This window comes from Rhamphochromis longiceps, linkage group LG20, assembly GCF_057381845.1.
Source record: "Rhamphochromis longiceps isolate RC_006_pf linkage group LG20, R_longiceps_female_GT1.1, whole genome shotgun sequence".
Taxonomy (NCBI): Eukaryota; Metazoa; Chordata; class Actinopteri; order Cichliformes; family Cichlidae; genus Rhamphochromis; species Rhamphochromis longiceps.
The window spans coordinates 14251434-14269553 of record NC_140576.1 but is presented as its reverse complement, the minus strand read 5'-3'; the positions used below and the strand labels follow the sequence as shown (position 1 = coordinate 14269553).

The 18120-nt window shown below is 40.9% G+C and overlaps 1 protein-coding gene across 3 annotated transcripts in view; it reads left to right on the top strand.

The window, feature by feature from the left end:
• The window catches only part of plxnb1a (plexin b1a), an 87103-nt gene that overhangs the window by 33016 nt on the left and 35967 nt on the right, over nt 1–18120 (top strand). Inside the window, exons 2-12 of one of the 3 annotated variants that reach the window (XM_085392795.1) lie at nt 5751–5819; nt 6475–7339; nt 7657–7896; nt 9144–9326; nt 12904–13032; nt 14912–15012; nt 15145–15277; nt 15450–15606; nt 15947–16055; nt 16583–16691; nt 17057–17752. In XM_085392795.1, the coding sequence (XP_085248921.1) occupies nt 5812–5819; nt 6475–7339; nt 7657–7896; nt 9144–9326; nt 12904–13032; nt 14912–15012; nt 15145–15277; nt 15450–15606; nt 15947–16055; nt 16583–16691; nt 17057–17752 (2730 nt within the window). In that variant the 5' untranslated portion in view covers nt 5751–5811. Of the gene's footprint in view, nt 1–5750; nt 5857–6474; nt 7340–7656; nt 7897–9143; nt 9327–12903; nt 13033–14911; nt 15013–15144; nt 15278–15449; nt 15607–15946; nt 16056–16582; nt 16692–17056; nt 17753–18120 lie in introns of all 3 variants that reach the window. The other 2 variants (XM_085392796.1, XM_085392797.1) reach the window with 2 other exon arrangements.

Here is an 18120-nt window from a genome sequence, read left to right as displayed (position 1 = left end):
TGTCCCCCCACTGTCTCTGCGCTGTTGAACTCACATATTTTATGGGGTCTTTGGTGGTCAGTGGGCTGTCGCGGCTCATTAGGAGCTTTAGAAATGATCTTGCACAGCAGACTCTCGCAGTGATTAATAAACATGGACAGAGAGAGAGCGACAGGAATGGGTAGGGTGAAAGTTCACAGATGAGACCGCATTCTGAGACATTTATAGAGGTCATTAAATATGCTGGGTAGCACAAACACAGTACAGTAAATCACCATTTCTCTTACAGTTTATTGGGTTAAACTAATTATCATCTCTTTAGTAGCCAGTCATCCAAAAAGAAACATGAAAATACGACATTTGTGAGAAAATCCCAGATAAACTTTTGCTTTTGCTTTGTTTACATGTCACAGTTTACTTCATAGTTTCTATATGACGACCCTTTCCCCTCCCCTTTTCAGCTGAAATGGGCCAACAAGAGGTTATTTATAGGTTGCTGGACTGCGTCCCATGGCTGAATATGCTGCATACCAGACACAACTGATGAACACTGGAGATTGTTGATGAAAGGCATGAGAGAGGCCGCCCCTTTGCAGCTCTAAAGGGTGTCACTGGTATTTGTTTGACTACCAAGCACTTCTACAGACCAGATGTCGTGAATAAAGCAGAGCTCAAGGACAGGAAACGTTTAAAAGTTATAAAATGAAAGTTGTTGGATGAAGTAAAAGACATGGAGTTAAATGATTTTTTTAGAAGAAGCAATCCAAATTTAATGATTGCTCATTTCATTGATGGATGAAGCGAAAATGTTGCTTATCTTTAAAAGGTCTTATACACTGACAGAAATATCCCAGATCGGACTTCCCCTCTTTGACTTTTACATTGACTACGACTCTATTTCTCACGTCTCTGTTCCTTCCCATCCCTCTCTACTCTGCCCCACACCACAGTCATTCAGTCTGATCTCATGGTAGCTTGTAGGAAGACATCACTGATGACTAGCAAGAGGAAGTTCCCATGGCAATGGGGTCACAGTTGGCTATAAATATGTTGACCTCGTCATGTTGTCCGGTCAAAGAGCAGGTGAGGACGCCTGTTAAGAGTGGCAGTGAGAATTTGTGTAGAATAGTTCCCAGGCTCTCCATTACAGAGGCTGGATAGGCCTAAAATATCCAGCTTAACAAGTTATTAGCCCTGACACAGTAATTGTTTTAAGTTAGTTTTAGATTGGAGTAGATTAAATTAGTCTTTATTGTCCCTCTTAAGAAAAAAAATTGTTCTGGGAAACGGCTGGCATAGTTCCATCCAAGTGCAATCAAATGCAGCATGCTGTATCACAACTAGACCAGAATATATTTCACAGTATGGTACACTGTACTTTACTGGATCCACTGAATTATAGTAGCTAGCTTCATTATTACGTTAACCTGTAAAATAAAAACAAACCCCTTTTAGTCTGAGCACCGCAGTGTTTCTATGATCCTAATGCGAGACTTTCAGTGACAACAACCGTTCTCTTACAGATGAAATCCCATTCATACGTAAACAAATATAAACCCCCCCAAAAAACTAAATTTCGAAGCTTCCTCAAAGTAATTTTTTATGTTATAGCTGATTTAGTACAGGCAATAGCAAAAGACAGCTAGTGTTAGCCAATGTTGGCAAACCTTACCTATGAAGTTATAAGGAGAAGTCTTAAAGTCAACTTTATTACTGTGCTATGACTCTTTATGACTTATGCTTTATGCGACCATTGAGCATGTATTAAGTTCATGCTCATGAAGCCAGGCATAGCCGTTCACACTGAGCACAGCACCCACTAGAGGAGGTCGGGGTCTCAGGCCACCCTCAGTGTCCTGCTGGAGGTCATTTTTACATCCTTGGCAGTGCTCATCCTGTTCCTCCTTGCACAAAGGACCAGATACCATTCTTGTTGATGCGTTAAAGATCTTCTACAACCCTGTCCAGCTCTCCTAGAGTAACTGCATGTCTCCTGGAATCTCCTCCATGCTTTTGACACTGAGACATAGCAAACCTTATGGCAATGACATGTTTATTGATGTGCCATCCTGGAGGAGTTGGACTACCTGTGCAACCTCTGTAGGGTCCAGGTATTGCCTCATGCTGCTGGTAGTGAGAAAACAGTCAATAAAATATCAGAGGCATCCATGTGTAAAAGCATTTCTGTTTTGGGGATTGTCTCATTGTTGCCCCTCTAGTGCATTTCTTGTTAATTTCAATAACACCAAAGCAGCTGAAACAACCCCCTCTGCTACTTACCTGACCAGATCAGTATCTCACAAGTTTAGCTGACTTAAATCTACAGGGTGGGCCATTTATATGGATACACCGTAATAAAATGGGAATGGTTGGTGATATTGAAGTCCTGTTTGTGGCACATTAGTATATGTGAGGGGGTAAACTCCTCAAGATGGGTGGTGACCATGGTGGCCATTTAGAAGTCGGCCATCTTGGATACAACTTTTATTTTTTCAATAGGAAGAGGGCCATGTGACACATCAGACTTATTGGTAATGTCACAAGAAAAACAATGGTGTGCTTGGTTTCAACATAACTTTATTCTTTCATGAGTTATTTACAAGTTTCTGACCACTTATAAAATGTGTTCAATGTGCTGCCCATTGTGTTGGATTGTCAATGCAACCCTCTTCTCCCACTCTTCACACACTGATAACACTGCAGGAGAAATGCCAGCACAGGCATCCAGTATCCGTAGTTTCAGGTGCTGCACATCTCGTATCTTCAAACCATAGACAATTGCCTTCAGATGACCACAAAGATAAAAGTCTAAGGGTGTCAGATTGGGAGACCTTGGGGGCCATTCAATGGACCCACGACGACCAATCCACTTTCCAGGTAACTGTTCATCTAGGAATGCTCGGACCTGGCACCCATAATGTGGTGGTGCACCATCTTGCTGGAATGTGCCAGCTTCAGTGCATAAAGAGGGAAACACATCATCGTGTAGCAATTTCAAATGTCCAATGACCTTGAGGTTTCCATGAAGAATGGACCCACTATCGTTGTACCCCATATACCACACCAAACCATCACTTTTGTTGTTCCAACAGTCTTGGAGGGATCCATCCAATGTGGGTTAATGTCAGACCAATAGCGGTGGTTTTGTTTGTTTTTCTTCACCATTCACATAAAAGTTTGCCTCATCACTGAACAAAATATTCTGCGTGAACTGAGGGTCCTGTTCCAATTTTTGTTTTGCCCATTCTGCAAATTCTGTGCTGCAGTAGCTGGAGTTTGTAAGGGTGCCATTTGTGAGTAGCTAATATATTTACCGAAGAGATGTTCGACTAATGCCACTCTCCAGTGACATGCGGTGAGTGCTACGCTGTGGGCTCTTGCTGAATGAAGCTAGGACAGCCACTGATGTTTCTTCATTAGTGACAGTTTTCTTGCGTCCACATTTTGGCAAATCCAACACTGAACCAGTTTCACGAAACTTAGCAAGCAGTTTGCTAACTGTAGCATGGGAGATGGGTGGTCCCGTAGGGTGTTTTGCATTGAAATCTGCTGCAATGACCCGGTATCACCAGATATCAACACAATTTCGATCCGCTCCTTACGTGTTAACCTCTTCGACATGTCAATGGCTGTGAACAAAGAGAAACTTGTAAATAACTCATGAAAGAATAAAGTTAAGTTGAAACCAAGCCCACCATTGTTTTTCTTGTGACATTACCAATAAGTTTGATGTGTCACATGGCCCTCTTCCTATTGAAAAAGTTGTATCCAAGATGGCTGACTTCTTTTTTTTTTTTTTTTTTTTTTTTTTTTTTTTTTGATATACAATTTTTATTCGTTTATCAAAAATATCATAAAACAACACAACCAAACAGAGAAGAAGAAAGAAAAAAAAAAAACCCCAAAAAAACAAAAAACGGCTGACTTCTAAATGGCCACCATGGTCACCACCCATCTTGAGGAGTTTGGCCCCTCACATATACTAATGTGCCACAAACAGGACTTCAATATCACCAACCATTCCCATTTTATTACGGTGTATCCATATAAATGGCCCACCCTGTATATTCTGATTTAAAAGTGTTCCTTTCAATTTTCTTTTTCTTGAGTAGTATACATGTAGTGTTGTTAATGTTATTTCAGGACAAAAAAAAACATTACACTTCACCATTAAATTAAAAAAGGAAATGCGCTTCCATTTGTAACATGGTCTCACGAAGCCAAAACATACATGAACACTTTTGATGGAAGTGTTTTGAATGCATCACGTCAGTGTTTATGTAAGCATATGATAGCAATGCGTGTTGTTTCAGTGGACGCGATCATAGTTTCAAGTGCGGTATTTCATTTTGCAAGATGTGTGTGAGGTTATGACAACACAGATGATTTGGGAAAATGATCCACAGTTTCTTGTAGTTTCTGTTTCAGATGTTTGAGAAAATCCGTCACATGCATGAACACCAAACAGTGACACTGGTCATACTGGACAGTTCTATTTGAGAACCATTCATTCAGTAGCCAAAAACTGTTGGACTCCTGACGTCGCCCATTGGTCACATTGCCTTTTACTTTTAGGATTGCTGCTTACCTGATTGAAAACAACATGGATGTGAGGGCTGTAGGCAGTGTGAATCAATAAAACATGAGAATTTGTTTGTTTTATATGCATATTTCATGAAGACTATTCCTCCCATGTCTGTACGATTTTGAGCCCTGTTTAATAGAGTGTACTCATTGGCTTCTCACACACAGTGTATAGTATTAGTGTATAGTGCATCATAAACCGGACGCAAATCCTTTGACAGTGGGCGTGGAGGTTATTCCTTATAATACTTCTTATTCTGCTCATGAATAAGTAAAGAGGAGGCCTTGAGACACACTCACTCACTTACCACACACACGCACCTGCTCCTGGATGGCCTCTGGTTATGCAGAGATGCGCACAGATCCACACCCATTCCCAGAGATTCCCCTCCCCTCCCACCTCCCTTGTCTTTGTCCTGATTGCAGCCCCAGGGGGTAGACAGTTAGGTGAGATGGCACTGCATGTCTAATCTCTTAGAAATCTATTTGCACTTCAAGGTAATGCTGCACAAAATTGCATTTTTTTTTAATATCATACTCGTATTTTTCAGAGTCTGTCATTATGCTGTGTGTTTGGCCAGAAGTAATACTTGCCAGTGCTCAGTTTCAGTATTCTTCATATCCCTGGTTTAGGGCTTATACTTGTGTATTAGAATCTATACATTTTTAGTGTTTAAATTTTTTTTTTGTTACGAGGCTTCAAATTATTGATGTTTTGTTAAGACTAGATGTGTTTATAGTAGCTATCATGAACATAAACTCTCCCTTTAGGATAAAAAAAAAAAGGTGGAAAGAGGCACTATTGTACAGAGGAGTTGTTTAATTCTATATGACCCTTTCCAGGGTCAGTGAAAGGTCTGGGGAACCTGTTCAATAATTGAAGGAGTTTTATCTGTAATGTGAAAGCTCTCAGTGTCCATACACCACTTTCCTCAGAGGTGTTGAGTGATGGCTGTGGAAATGGGAAATGATAGGAGTTGTTTTGAATGTTTCCAATGGTAAGGGATACTGTGGCTGCTGGTGTTTCGATTCCATTAAATGCACTCTGCACAGCGACAGAGTTAAACGCTATGCAAGTAATCTTACACGCTGGTGCTATGACATTTTCAAGAGGGGGAATAAGAGTCACCTTAAATCTTGCTTCTGTATGTCATGAATTTGCCATTCTTTTCCTGCTTTGTGTGCAGATTGGATATCCCATGTGTTGCTGCTGTCCAGACAGATGAAAGGATGGGGATATAATTCTGGATGATAAGGTGAAGAATTTCTTCAGCTGAACAGAGAACATAAATGGTGAGATCCCATTTTTCTGAACAAAGCACCATTTTAAAAAGGCTAAAACCAAAAATGTGCTGTCAGATGTTAATAACCTGTCTGCACCCAGTGGACCCAAATCAATTTGTTCATACAAATTTCAGTTGGGCAGATATCACTCAAAGATAAATAAATAGTTCATTTGCTGTTCTAGCTTTATATTAATGTATACAGGTAATGGTATAAATAGGGGGAATGACACATAATAATACAGAGCCCATTTCTGTTAGTGTGGCAAAGAGGAATATCCTGTTTCAGACATAATACCTGCTAGTGGGTCCGTTTGGTGTTGGCTTTGGTCATGTTCGGCAACTGTCATAAGAAAGGTACAGGATATTACTTGAAGGCATTTAGTTAAACTGTGTGCATGCTTGGAATAATCAGCATTAGTTAGAAAAAAGAGCATTTTCTTGCTAGCTTAAATTCTTAAGAGGTTTTCAACACGTAATATTTCTGATGTTAAACCTAAGCTCTATAAAACTCTTAAGTTGCACTTTCCTTAGCTATATGGAAGCAGCTTTTAGCCTTATTAAATGCTGATGTTCAATCTTAAATATCCGCTAGTGCAAGCCTTTAACCCTTTTTTCCCATCCTCAGAGTGTTTGCCATGCTACATGGGAACTCCACCCTGGTCTTACTGTTCATCCTCACCATTTTTGCCACTGTCTATGGTCATTCCTACCCCCGTTTTTCCCGTAATGACACTGAGTTCCAGCACCTGGTGCTCCACCCCGACCCCTCTGCGGGGACTGTGTACGTGGGGGCCAGGGACCACCTTTTCCAACTGGATGGCTTAGATGGACTGCGGTTGGAGCAAGAAGAGAGCACTGGACCTGTAATCGACAGCAAAGAATGCCTGCCCCCAGTCACTGACACAAATTGTCCCCAAGCCAGAAGAACCAGTAATCACAACAAATTACTGCTGGTGGATCCTAAAGCATTGGAGTTGATCACATGTGGCAGTGTGCACCAGGGCACCTGCCAGAAACGTAGCCTGAGGTCAGTCAGAGAGGTTTTGTTCTCTACCGAGAGGCCTGTGGATACCCAGTATGTTGCAGCCAATGATCCATCAGTGTCAACAGTTGGTTTGGTAGTGCGGCCAAGTGGCGGAGATAGAACTGTGATGTATGTTGGTCGGGGCTATACCGCCAGCCACCCACCCATCTCCACACGCCACCTTTCATTAAAACCCATCTTTTCCTATGAAGAGACAGCTAAACTAGCTGTGGCTGGGCGTCTTTCGGAGTATGATCATCATTTTGTGACAGCGTTCACACGGGGCACGTACGTGTACTTCTTATTTTACCGCCGTGACATCAAGTCACCATCAAGGGACTACCGGACATATGTCGCCAGAGTGTGCATGGAAGACACTTCCTACTATTCGTATGTGGAAATTCCTCTTGTCTGCCTATCACAGTCCCATTCACCTAGGAGTTACAATCTGCTCCAGGCAGCCCAGGTATTGAGTCAAAACATTATGAACACTTGTGCCTGATATCTTGTTGGTTCTTCACATTGCATCACAACCATTTTATTTTAACCATTTTATTTATTAGTGATAGAATTGCCACCCCAATATTTTTGGTGGCCCCCATTTATTTCCCTTAAATAACTAGAATCAACATTTAAAATTGTGCTTTGTATTTCCTTCAGTTAACTTTGTCTAATATTACAATTATTTTGATGATCTGAAACATGTAAGTGTGACAAGTATGCTGAAGAATAAGTGTTCATCAGGGTTACGCTGACCCTTTTTCTGTGCCTTTGTTGGAACAGGTGGGACACGGGCCGGGTCTGCAGGGTGAGGATCTGCTAGGAGTCTTTTCCACCAGCACCAGCCCCACAAACGACAATCCCTCACATGAGTCAGCTCTGTGCATTTTCTCTCTACACGAGCTGGACAGATACATCAACTCAACCCGTGACCTCTGCTACACCAAAGATGGGCGGGGGGAGGGAACAGGAGAGGCCTACATAGAATATGAGGTCAAGTCCAGCTGTGCCAACCTGCCCGTGGTAAGAATACAGGAGTAAATGTTTTGGGGATTAAGCGCTGACCTGCTTTTGATGTCGATCTTTCCCGTGAAAACAAATATTTTTTTTGAGCCTTTGCATGCTCATGTGAACCTTTCAGATTGCTGAGAGAGAACATCCTTAATGCTTTGTGCTAGTTATAGCAGGAAAGCCTCACAGTAGATACATTAAAACTCTCTATCATAAGGACTTATTCCCTGATGTCGACCCATACCTCAGCTATATCGACTAATTTGATGTAAGTGTTCAGCGGAAGCCAAAACAGATACAACCATGTAACGAAGAATGACAGGACTGGTAAGATTAAGTGTAGTAACAAGAAGAAGTAGTGACTACATATAATGGATGGATGAAAGTGAAGTAATGAGGTCCTTGTTAAAAAAAACCCTAAGGTCTCTAAAGCCCCAGGAGTAGCTCTGCCCAGCTGCAGCCATTCAGAGACCCTCTCCACTGCCCTGCAAACTGCTCAGGTCCTGCCAGCCCACAGAAGCATTTAATGGGATCGTTAGGGATCAATAAACCAAACTACCCCTGAATCATATGTGAAACTGCTTAATGAGCTCTGACAAGGAAGGACGAGTCTTCTTTTGAAAGCCACGGGCAGAAGAAAATAGAAAGGGAGAGAGGGGAAGAAACAGAGACGTGAAGAGAAAGCCTGTGGAATATAGTGCAAAAGAGGAGGAAATGAAAGTAAGGAAATAGATGAATGGGGAAGATAAAGTTGTATTAAATCATGAAGTTCCCCTCCTAGCAATGATGAAACGTTATCATTATTTTCTTAATAAACAAACTGAGCAAACTAAAAAAAGATCTCTCATTCTACCCACTCCTCCTCCTCCTCCTCCTCCTCCTCCTCCAGGGCCAATTATCTAGAAGCAGAGCTTGGAGACTTAGTGGAAAAGCGGAATTTGGAGTGGTTGCTTTGCAAAGCCAAAGGAAAGGAGAGACCATGTCTCTGAATGAGTCTGCTTTAATCTATGGTGCAATCCTCTTACGATGTATTAAGAGGATTCAGAGGCTCTGAGGCAACAGTGGGAATATAAACTTATTTGCTCTAAAGCTTTAGATGTTTGGCATGACTTAAAACAACAAGGGAAAAATAATAGCTGTATTTGAAATGTGATATAAAAATTTAAATGTAGCTTGAAATTGTAGCAATAAAAGTCTCTGTTGTGTTTATTTGAAGATGAACCAGCAAGACAAACTCTCTATCCCGTCACATGTTTTAGAATACCCTGAAGGCATATCCCTGCGGCTCCGACCACACCCCAAGTCCAATGGCAAACAGGGAACCGCTGAAAGCTAAACCTGCATGGCACACCTCATCTGCCCGTCTCACCGCCGTGGCAGTCAGTGTCAGGGATGGACATAGCATCGCATTCCTGGGAGACTCCAAAGGGACCCTTCATAAGGTAGCTCAGACTTTTAGTTTTTGTTTCTGTGTGACCTTGGAGAGCCTCCCCTGGTGCGCAGAGTGGGAGGCAGGGAGAAACCCCTGACTCATGGAAATATTTCTACCAGTTTCTTATTAACCCGGTGGTCTAATTTTTCATTCATCGCGCTCACATAAGTGTCAGGGATTAACTGGATCTGTGTCCACGCAGGCCTGCCTTTGTGCTCTAACTTGTCTATGATTCACATCTCAGCAAAACACACCTTACACCACATAAAACACCCTGAAACACACAAATCCAATTTCAAAGATATTTAATCCAAGTCCACGCCAGTTCCCATATACTTCTACATCACTGTGTGACTCCGGCCTGGAAGATTCCTATCATTCCAGCATTCACAGTGTTCCAACAAACACAGGCTAGCATACCTTTGTGATCCCACGCTTAACGGGTTTGCTTTTTCTTCTGCACACTGCAACATGTTGGAGACAGGGTCTTATTTTGGGGGGGTTTTTGTTGGAAAGTTTCGTCCAGAGTAGATTTCTAACATCACTTAGACTTTTTATCAAAGTCTAAGTGATGTTTTCAGCTCTTCTGTACAAAACAAAACAAGAAAAGAGAACGCTTCTACCTTCTGAACAACATCTGCATAGATGTGATAGTTACATGAAGGGATCAAGATAAGAGGATTGTAGACACAACCTGTTTTGCTCTGTTTGTGTGTGTGTGTTCTTGTGTCAACTAGAGAGAGTGAGACACAGAGCCAGACTTAGTACTTTTAGGTAGCAGATCAAAGCTGCACTCAACGTAGTCATCTGAAAAAAGCTATTGTAACAGGATTAGCGTATCACAGCAGGACAAATTCCACAGCATCCAGATATGGGACTCCATTTGAGCGCGTGTTTGTGTTTCAGAGGAAAGAGGTTGACAACTGGTGACCCACTTTAAATGTAATACTGCAGTAATATGTTGATGGTCTGTAATTGGTGTAACTGACTTGATTTTTGTGGTTGTAGTCAGCAGGCTTTACCTGCGTTGCTTTGTTGGAATTAAAAGACCATTTCTGCATTTGCCTAACTGCGCATATTTGTTTTCACACCAAGGTTTCAATAAAACAATCGATACTGCTCTTACATTGGTACATTAACTGTGGAGCTAGAGCTGGAGGTTGTTTGGCTTACGCGAGCATTATGGATGGAAGCATAAAATGGAAAACATAACAACGACCATCTTACTGCTTCCTTGTTTAACTGGTACAAAAACCACACTGAACATGTAGGAACTCGAGTGCAGGAAGTACAGTACTTTTCATCCACGCAGGTTGTAATTATATTTATTCTGTTTATAAAATTTGCAACTTTGCAAATCTAATCTACGCCGTGCTATCGTGTTCTTTTTAGAGAGAAGAGGCTTTGTTGCGGCAATTCTTCCAAATAAGCCATATTTGTTCAGTTTTTTAATTATGCTGTTAAGAACTTCAACATTTACCTGTATAGTCTGAGATGAAGCTCTCTGGCTCCTTGCAGTTTGCCTGAGCAATGAACAATCTGACCTTGTCTGTAAAGGACCTTATGACCCTTCCCACATTGATGGGAGCAACAATTGCTTCTCTAAGATCATCGTCAATGTCTTTTCTCCTTAGCAGTGTGTTACCCACACACATAAATTCTTCAGACAGGCAAACTGCTGAAACCTCTGCTTTTATAGAGATGCTCACACTTGCTAATGATTCATTAATGTGCATTTGATTAGGAGCACCTGCCTGCTACTTACCCTCTTATTTCCTACAGAAGGAGTAAAGGTGTGCTTAGGTTGTCAAACAACACTTTTTAAAAATAATAATACGTGTTGTTGTCCAAACAGATTGTCTAAGGAGCGTGTAAAAAAAGGTCAATGGACTTGTATCAATTTCTTGAATAGATTTCACCTCTCACCTAAGGCTTCTTTGGGGTTGTTCATTTAATTTTAAGACTAGATTATTTGTTATTAAGTTATAGGTGTGTGAAGAGTGGGTACATTTTTTTTCATGACTGTAGATTCAGAATTCTTTAAATTCTGCTGACAGTTGGTGCTTAATTTGGCTTATAGTCTCTCCTTTCAGACAATTTATAAGGATTGTGTTGCTGAATGAGTAAATAACAGTCTCAGGGTATGAAAACTTGTCGCAGAATTAGGAAAGGACTCACTGTACAAACTATCTTATGAAGACGATGGGCTAGTGGATGTATAATTCTGAATGAATAATGACATTTTTAAGAAACAGTGTCTGTGATTTCTTTGCTGGCTTGGTTTTTAGAGCCACAAGTGAACATATTTTTGAGGGCTGACTACAGCTGTCTACTGCAATAGACAGACACAGACACCTATTAATTGGTGCTAAAAGACTAGAATTTCACTAAAGTGGAGCCAAAGCATCTTGGAAAGGTTGCATCACACAGAGGGCCGTGATATTTGTCAGATAATTCCATTAATAACGATCCACCACAAACACGGTCAAAAGGTCCAGTTCAGTGAACGAAATAGCTGAGATAAGTGAGTCCCATCAGACAGGTGTTGGCTACACAGCCCTAATTTTAAGTATTAACAAATGGGTGAGTGATTACGAAAAAACATCTCCCTTATTGGTGTCAGAAGGGGGAAAATTAGGTATAGACACTTTAAAGATGGATGTTGGATATTTTGACATGGAGCTCTTTGGAGATTGACTTGCTTTCAGAGACAGCCTTCAGTGCGCATTAGATGCTGCTCTGGGCAATTAAGTATTGGCTTTGTTTTTCAGGCCTGATGATTGCCACTTAATACCTTAAAGAAGCATTAGCGTGGTGGAGATACAAGTCACCTGGACGTCTTGATGGTTAACTTCCTTGTTTTGAATGAGCAAGTGGAAGAGCAGTGGTGTTCCTGAATTGGTTTATGTCAGAAGTTTCAAAATAAAAGTCAAAACGGGATGGTGTTGGTCGCTATCCTGGAAGTGGGTTTTTTTTTAATCCCAGCAATAGTAAAATGACAAATAATGGAGGAACATTGATTTACTGTTAAGGAGCAGTAGGCTAGAGTCAGGTTGTTGCTCATAGCTAGCTGTTTCCAGGAGATGGCCTGCCATTTTCAGCTTAAAAAAAGTTTCTATGATGGACACATCTCTTTAATGTTCCAAAGTCACAGAGCATTACAAAGCAGCTTCCCATGCCATTATGTGTTGAGTGCATCCTCTTAATGGGATAACTGATTCTCCATTCTGTCCACAGTGATCTCATTAACATGAAGTAACATGAGAGTTTGAATGCCTGGGAATTGCTTAAGCCAGAGGTGTCTTCCTGTACTTCATATTAGATTTGACTGTGTGATAATCACATTCATGCCCACTTCTACTGCGCTCCTTTGCAAGTCTGATTTGATTTGTGTTTGAGTTGTACGCTGAAGAAGGTATTCGTTTGTCTTTTATTTTTTTGCCTGTCTCAGTTTAGTCCTGCAGTGAGGGGAATAGATCACGCTCATCCTTTCTGTCCTGGAAATTCAAATTGAGTTGGACTGATATTTGCTACGTCATGTATACCACGAATTCTATGTCTTGTGCTTTTCTGCTATAAACGTCCAGGTTTATCTTGGCCGAGATGGCACTGTGGAGGTATACGAGAACACAACGATCCACCCCAACTCTCCCATTAACAGTGACCTTTTGTTGGATCAGAATGGAGGACATATCTACATCATGACCAAAACCACGGTAAGTTTACAATGAATTATAAACACTTTAGGATAGTTTTAGGTTTCCCATATTTTAAGTCCAAATATTCAACAGCTGCAGGGTTTGTTTTTTTGTTTTTTTTTGACTGAGTATCCCCATTCAACCACTCAACCAGATGTCTCCATACACAAGACTGAACATGGATTGTAATCCATCGTCAACACTATTTATTGTTTGTCAGAGTTTTTCAGGCTTTGCGTCTTCCTCAAGCTGTTTCTCTCTCACTAATAAAAGAGGATAACAGAATATAAGCCAAAGAGTAAAAGAAAACACTGAGGCCAGCTGGCTGTTGAGGTCAAAAGTCACTAACCCCACTGTGAGTTGTACAACAGTCTGCAGGAGGTGTAAAGTCGCTTTTAACAATGGTATTGATCAGAGAAAGTGGCCTCCATTGTGTTGGCACACTCCCTACAGAGTGTGTGTGGGTAGCTATAGATGCTGATAAATGGACTTGGGGAAACTGCAAGTCTATACACAAAATTGATTGTGTCAGTCCGACACCACGGAGCACCTGAATGTAGCGCAGCAGAAGTTACATTTAGCATACACATGTGAGGCAGTTCCAGTTTCCTCATATACATTGCATTTGTCAAGAGACTGCTGGTATATTTGCATGCGAAAAGTGAAGTTCAGTTTATGGTAGTTAGAAAAAAAATTATGTGGTTAACCAATGCCAACAATAAAAGGGATAAAAGACAATATGTAAATAGGAGAGCTCCTACTTCCTAAAGTTTCTTTTTCATAGTAATGTGTGACAAAGATAGCATTAGCATTCCTAAATCCAAGCTTCTTTTTCTGCATTAAGTTAAAAAAGTACATAAATAAAAACACACAGTACAGCATCAGCCTTGCGTCAATAAATAGTATTACTTTTTGTTACCTATCTTTAGTGCTTGAATTTCTAGTTAGATTAAGTTTAGCTGTATTATTGTAGGGTCATTAACTTACAATATAAAGTGCTTTGAGGCAGCTGTTGTTGTGATTTGTTGCTATATAAATAAAACTGAAAGTGGATTGAACTCAATTAAATGTCCAGTAGATGTTTGTAGGCGAGCAGCCAGTGTAAATATTTGTTAGCTAGTCAGCCGAGCTAGCTACTGACTCATATTGGTCTGGCTTGAAGAAACAGGACACACAAAGGGCCATAACACTGTTATTATAGTTACTGAGACAAACATAGTTAAATGTGAAGCTAAGATTAGAGAGCTAGAGATTAAATATCTCGCTTCGTACGTGTCGGTAAGTATGGCAGATTTATTTTGTAATGAGCAACTTAGCCATCTTTAGTAGTCTGATGTGAATAAAAAGGAAATATAAACACAATAAAACTGTCATTACAAGCTGAAACAAATATTGAGTATAACATTCAAACTAGCTAGCTAAAGATTACATGTATAGCTAACTAAATATTTAAGAATTGTTTTTATGTCATTTTGCCATAATTTGTCTTTATTTCCATTTTCACTAAAGCAAAGCAATTATCACATTAAAAACCAAAGACAACCTCTTCAGTATTTGCCACAGTAATGCAATAAACCAATTATCAAGTCCAAGTTATTACATTGTGGTTGCCAGTTTGATGAGTTCCCAGGGACTCTGATGCAAGTTAAAATCTTTGTAAAGCCATATGCCTATAAAAAGCATTCACATTTTACCACAAGATTATTGACTTACTCATGATTATCCATGTTCACATATGAACAATTTTTGCTTTATTTGAAGCTGAAGATTTTATATATAAAAAAAGATTGGTTCACTTTAAAGACTTCATAGGATTCATAGGACATTAGTGCCATTGTTATCTACTTTAATCACCTCACTAGTTTAGCCTTACTACTTCTTTCTTTCTTCATTTCAGGTAGAGAAACGTCCAGTGGCAGAATGTGGGGATCACTTAGACTGTCAGTCCTGTCTGTCTGCCAGAGACCCCTATTGTGGCTGGTGTGTCCTGGAGGGACGGTAAGAAATGTATTATTATTATTATCATATTAATTTTCCTTTAAGATATAGGGAGATGTAAATGCATCTTTACTGTGGCCATGATTCTCTTTTCTGATCTTATTCGATTTTCTTACATGTAACATTATTCAGCTGTGGTCAGCGGTGGGAGTGCCAGCGAGGATCTGAGCAGGGTCACTGGTTGTGGAGTTTCAACCAGACACAGCAGTGTCTCAGTATCCAACACCTCAGCCTCTACAATATCAGCCGTGGAGAGGAAACTGATGTAATACAGGGGGAAAGGGGCAGCAGATCGAAGCACAAGATTACGTTGTTGTTTCCAGTTCTTGAATTAAACCCTCAGTGGGTAGAGTTAAAAAGTAACCATTTACTTTAATGAAATGCCCTCTTTGTCTCTTTTCCTCCTTTCTTTCTTCATACTGTCCTTTCCTATGTAGATTACAGTGTCAGTAGAAGGCCTACCCAGTCTAAAACAAGGCGAGGCCTATTCTTGCTTCTTCCAGTATACAGAAACACCGGCTTTGCTCACTACTGCTGGTGTGATATGTTCCACCCCTGATGCCAGCAGTCTGCCCCCCATTAGCCATGGAGATGGTGGGTGTTGCATCCACTCATGTAACTGTTGTAAATAGTGGCTGGAGTGTTTTTGGACTGATTCACAACTTGCATGTATTTGTTTCTAAGTGGCAATGTGAAAGCTACTTCCTTCTAAAGTGCAAACAATAGCTAGTGTCAGATGACAAAGATACATGACATATATTCAGGTTTTACTTACTATTCTCTTTGTAAAAGCAAAGTTGAGGCTGCCCTCAAATAGTGTCCTCCAGTCGCTCACTGAGAATTTCAAAGAATTTGTATGTAGTTACTCCGTGCACATTTTTGATTTATTGATCAGTCAACTTGAAGCTAACGTGTCCTGGCTTACTTGTTGCAGAGTTTGTAATGGTTACCTTATCGCTGCGCTTCATAAATGTCACGGTAGCAGAGACAGAATTCACCTTCTACAACTGCAGCTTGGTGCAGCAGCTGTCTGGACGCAGGCCGTGAGTACCTCTCTAACCAAGACACATGCGTACACACACTCACATTATTAAATCTAATTTGGCGAAATGCATTAGATGCTAGTAAGGTGTTTTCAGCTTGTTACTGCAGTAAGAATGCCTGTTTGCACATTAGGTGTCTGAGTCTCAATTGTTAGCACTTTGGCTTAATTAACCCTGTTGTGGATACGGACATGGACAACTGGACACACTATGGCTAAGTAGCTATTCCTGGTATACTTCTTTGAAGTCCACCACCTGGGCCACTTGTTTAGTTGGTGCATTGTAACAGAAATTTTTCAGTGAAGTCTGCACGGTCACAGAAATAGCCCTAACCCGATATTTCCATAGGAATTGCTTGGAAAAATTCATAATAATTTTTATATGTTTCAGTTACAATGATTATTTTCTTTGTTTGTATAGTAAGTGTAATGTAGCGTTGGGTTGTGTGAAAGAGTCTGATTGTTGTCATAACAGCCCTTTCAGAGATTGCGATCATGTTTTTTTAACATTGCTGTGTTCTCTCCCAGATGCCAAGGGTGTATCAGCAGTCGTTGGGGGTGTAACTGGTGTATCCACCAGCATGTCTGCACACATAAACATGTCTGCACCGAAGGAGTGACTATCTACAACCAAAATGTGAGTCTGCACGACACAGAGAGGGCTTTTAACTGTGCTGTGCATATAGATTCTATAAGGGGAAACGGATAGCCTAAGAGTGTTGTTTGTTTTATGAGCATTTATCATACTGCTTTTCGCACCACACATACCAATTTTTGCATGCATTTTCTGTTGTTTGTTGTAGTTCTGTTTATTTTTTTATTTACTGTCCCTGTTCTATTTTTTGGTTTACCATGAATGTTTTTATGTTACTCATAAGTTACTCCTTAATGTTTTTTTGCTTTCACCTTCTGTTTTATCCTAATTTGTCTTCCCCATGCTTCTTTTCCCTTCCCCTCCCCCTCCCCCCTTTGCTTATTCACTTGTGTTTCCTCATCGTCAAGTTCAAACCTCCAACCCCCACCACACCAACACCCAGCAGAAAACTGACCCCTCCACCTCCTACTGTCCCGACTGCTACAACAACAACTACTGCAACAACACAGCCACCACCCACAAAGACATCTGCTCCCACCACTACAGCTGTCCCCACCACTACAATCAAAGTAATGCCACCAACAACCCCCAATGCTGAATCCATCACACCTATTGGCCTCCCTACAACTTCTCCCTCTGTCAGGACCTCTACGGAGCACACTGAGGTCACCACCATTGGCTTCTTCGATGTGGGAAGAACAACAAAGGGTACTGATGAACCTACCAGAGGTTTTTCAAAGGATCAGCTCACTGATAGCTTAAATATCACACAAAGACACACAGTCACTCCATTACCCAGCAGCACTAGTCACCAAACAGACTCTCATTCTTTTGAACCATCTGGTGGATCTTCCTCTGAAATGAGCATGAGCGCTTCCAGCGAAGTAACCCTTTTATCAGACCCAAGAGATTCCAAAACTCAAGAGAATGACTCACCACTGTGGCTGAACAGGTCGACGAACCCAGAGAGTGAGGTGGTCTCAACAAGTTCATCTGTCATTCCGACATTTGTATTGACACAATCACCTGAAACAGATATTGACCTCAGCTTTGATTCTGGAGAGAACTCCCAATCTGATTCTACAATTGACTCTTATTTTCTGGTGAGTGCCAAAGCCAGAAAAAGAACTACTGTCACAAGTCACCAAGAGGAACCACTTAAATCCCCTAAATATACATTTAGGGGAATAGGCTTATTTGTCTCCTGTTGACAGGTAAAAAAAATCAGTGCCATGCACTGTGAAGCTACATGTATCTGGCAGTTTGCTTAGCTGAACAGACAGCTTAAGTTGCTCGTACTCACTGATTTCTGTCTATTAAAGCCTCAATATTAGCATTTTTACTACCAAAAGGAGATTTTGAAGAAAGAGCTGTCAGCCAACTGTAGCTAGCTTGGTTAGAAAGGTGTGTGTGTGTGTGTGTGTGTGTGTGTGTGTGTGTGTGTGTGTGTGTGTGTGTGTGTGTGTGTGTG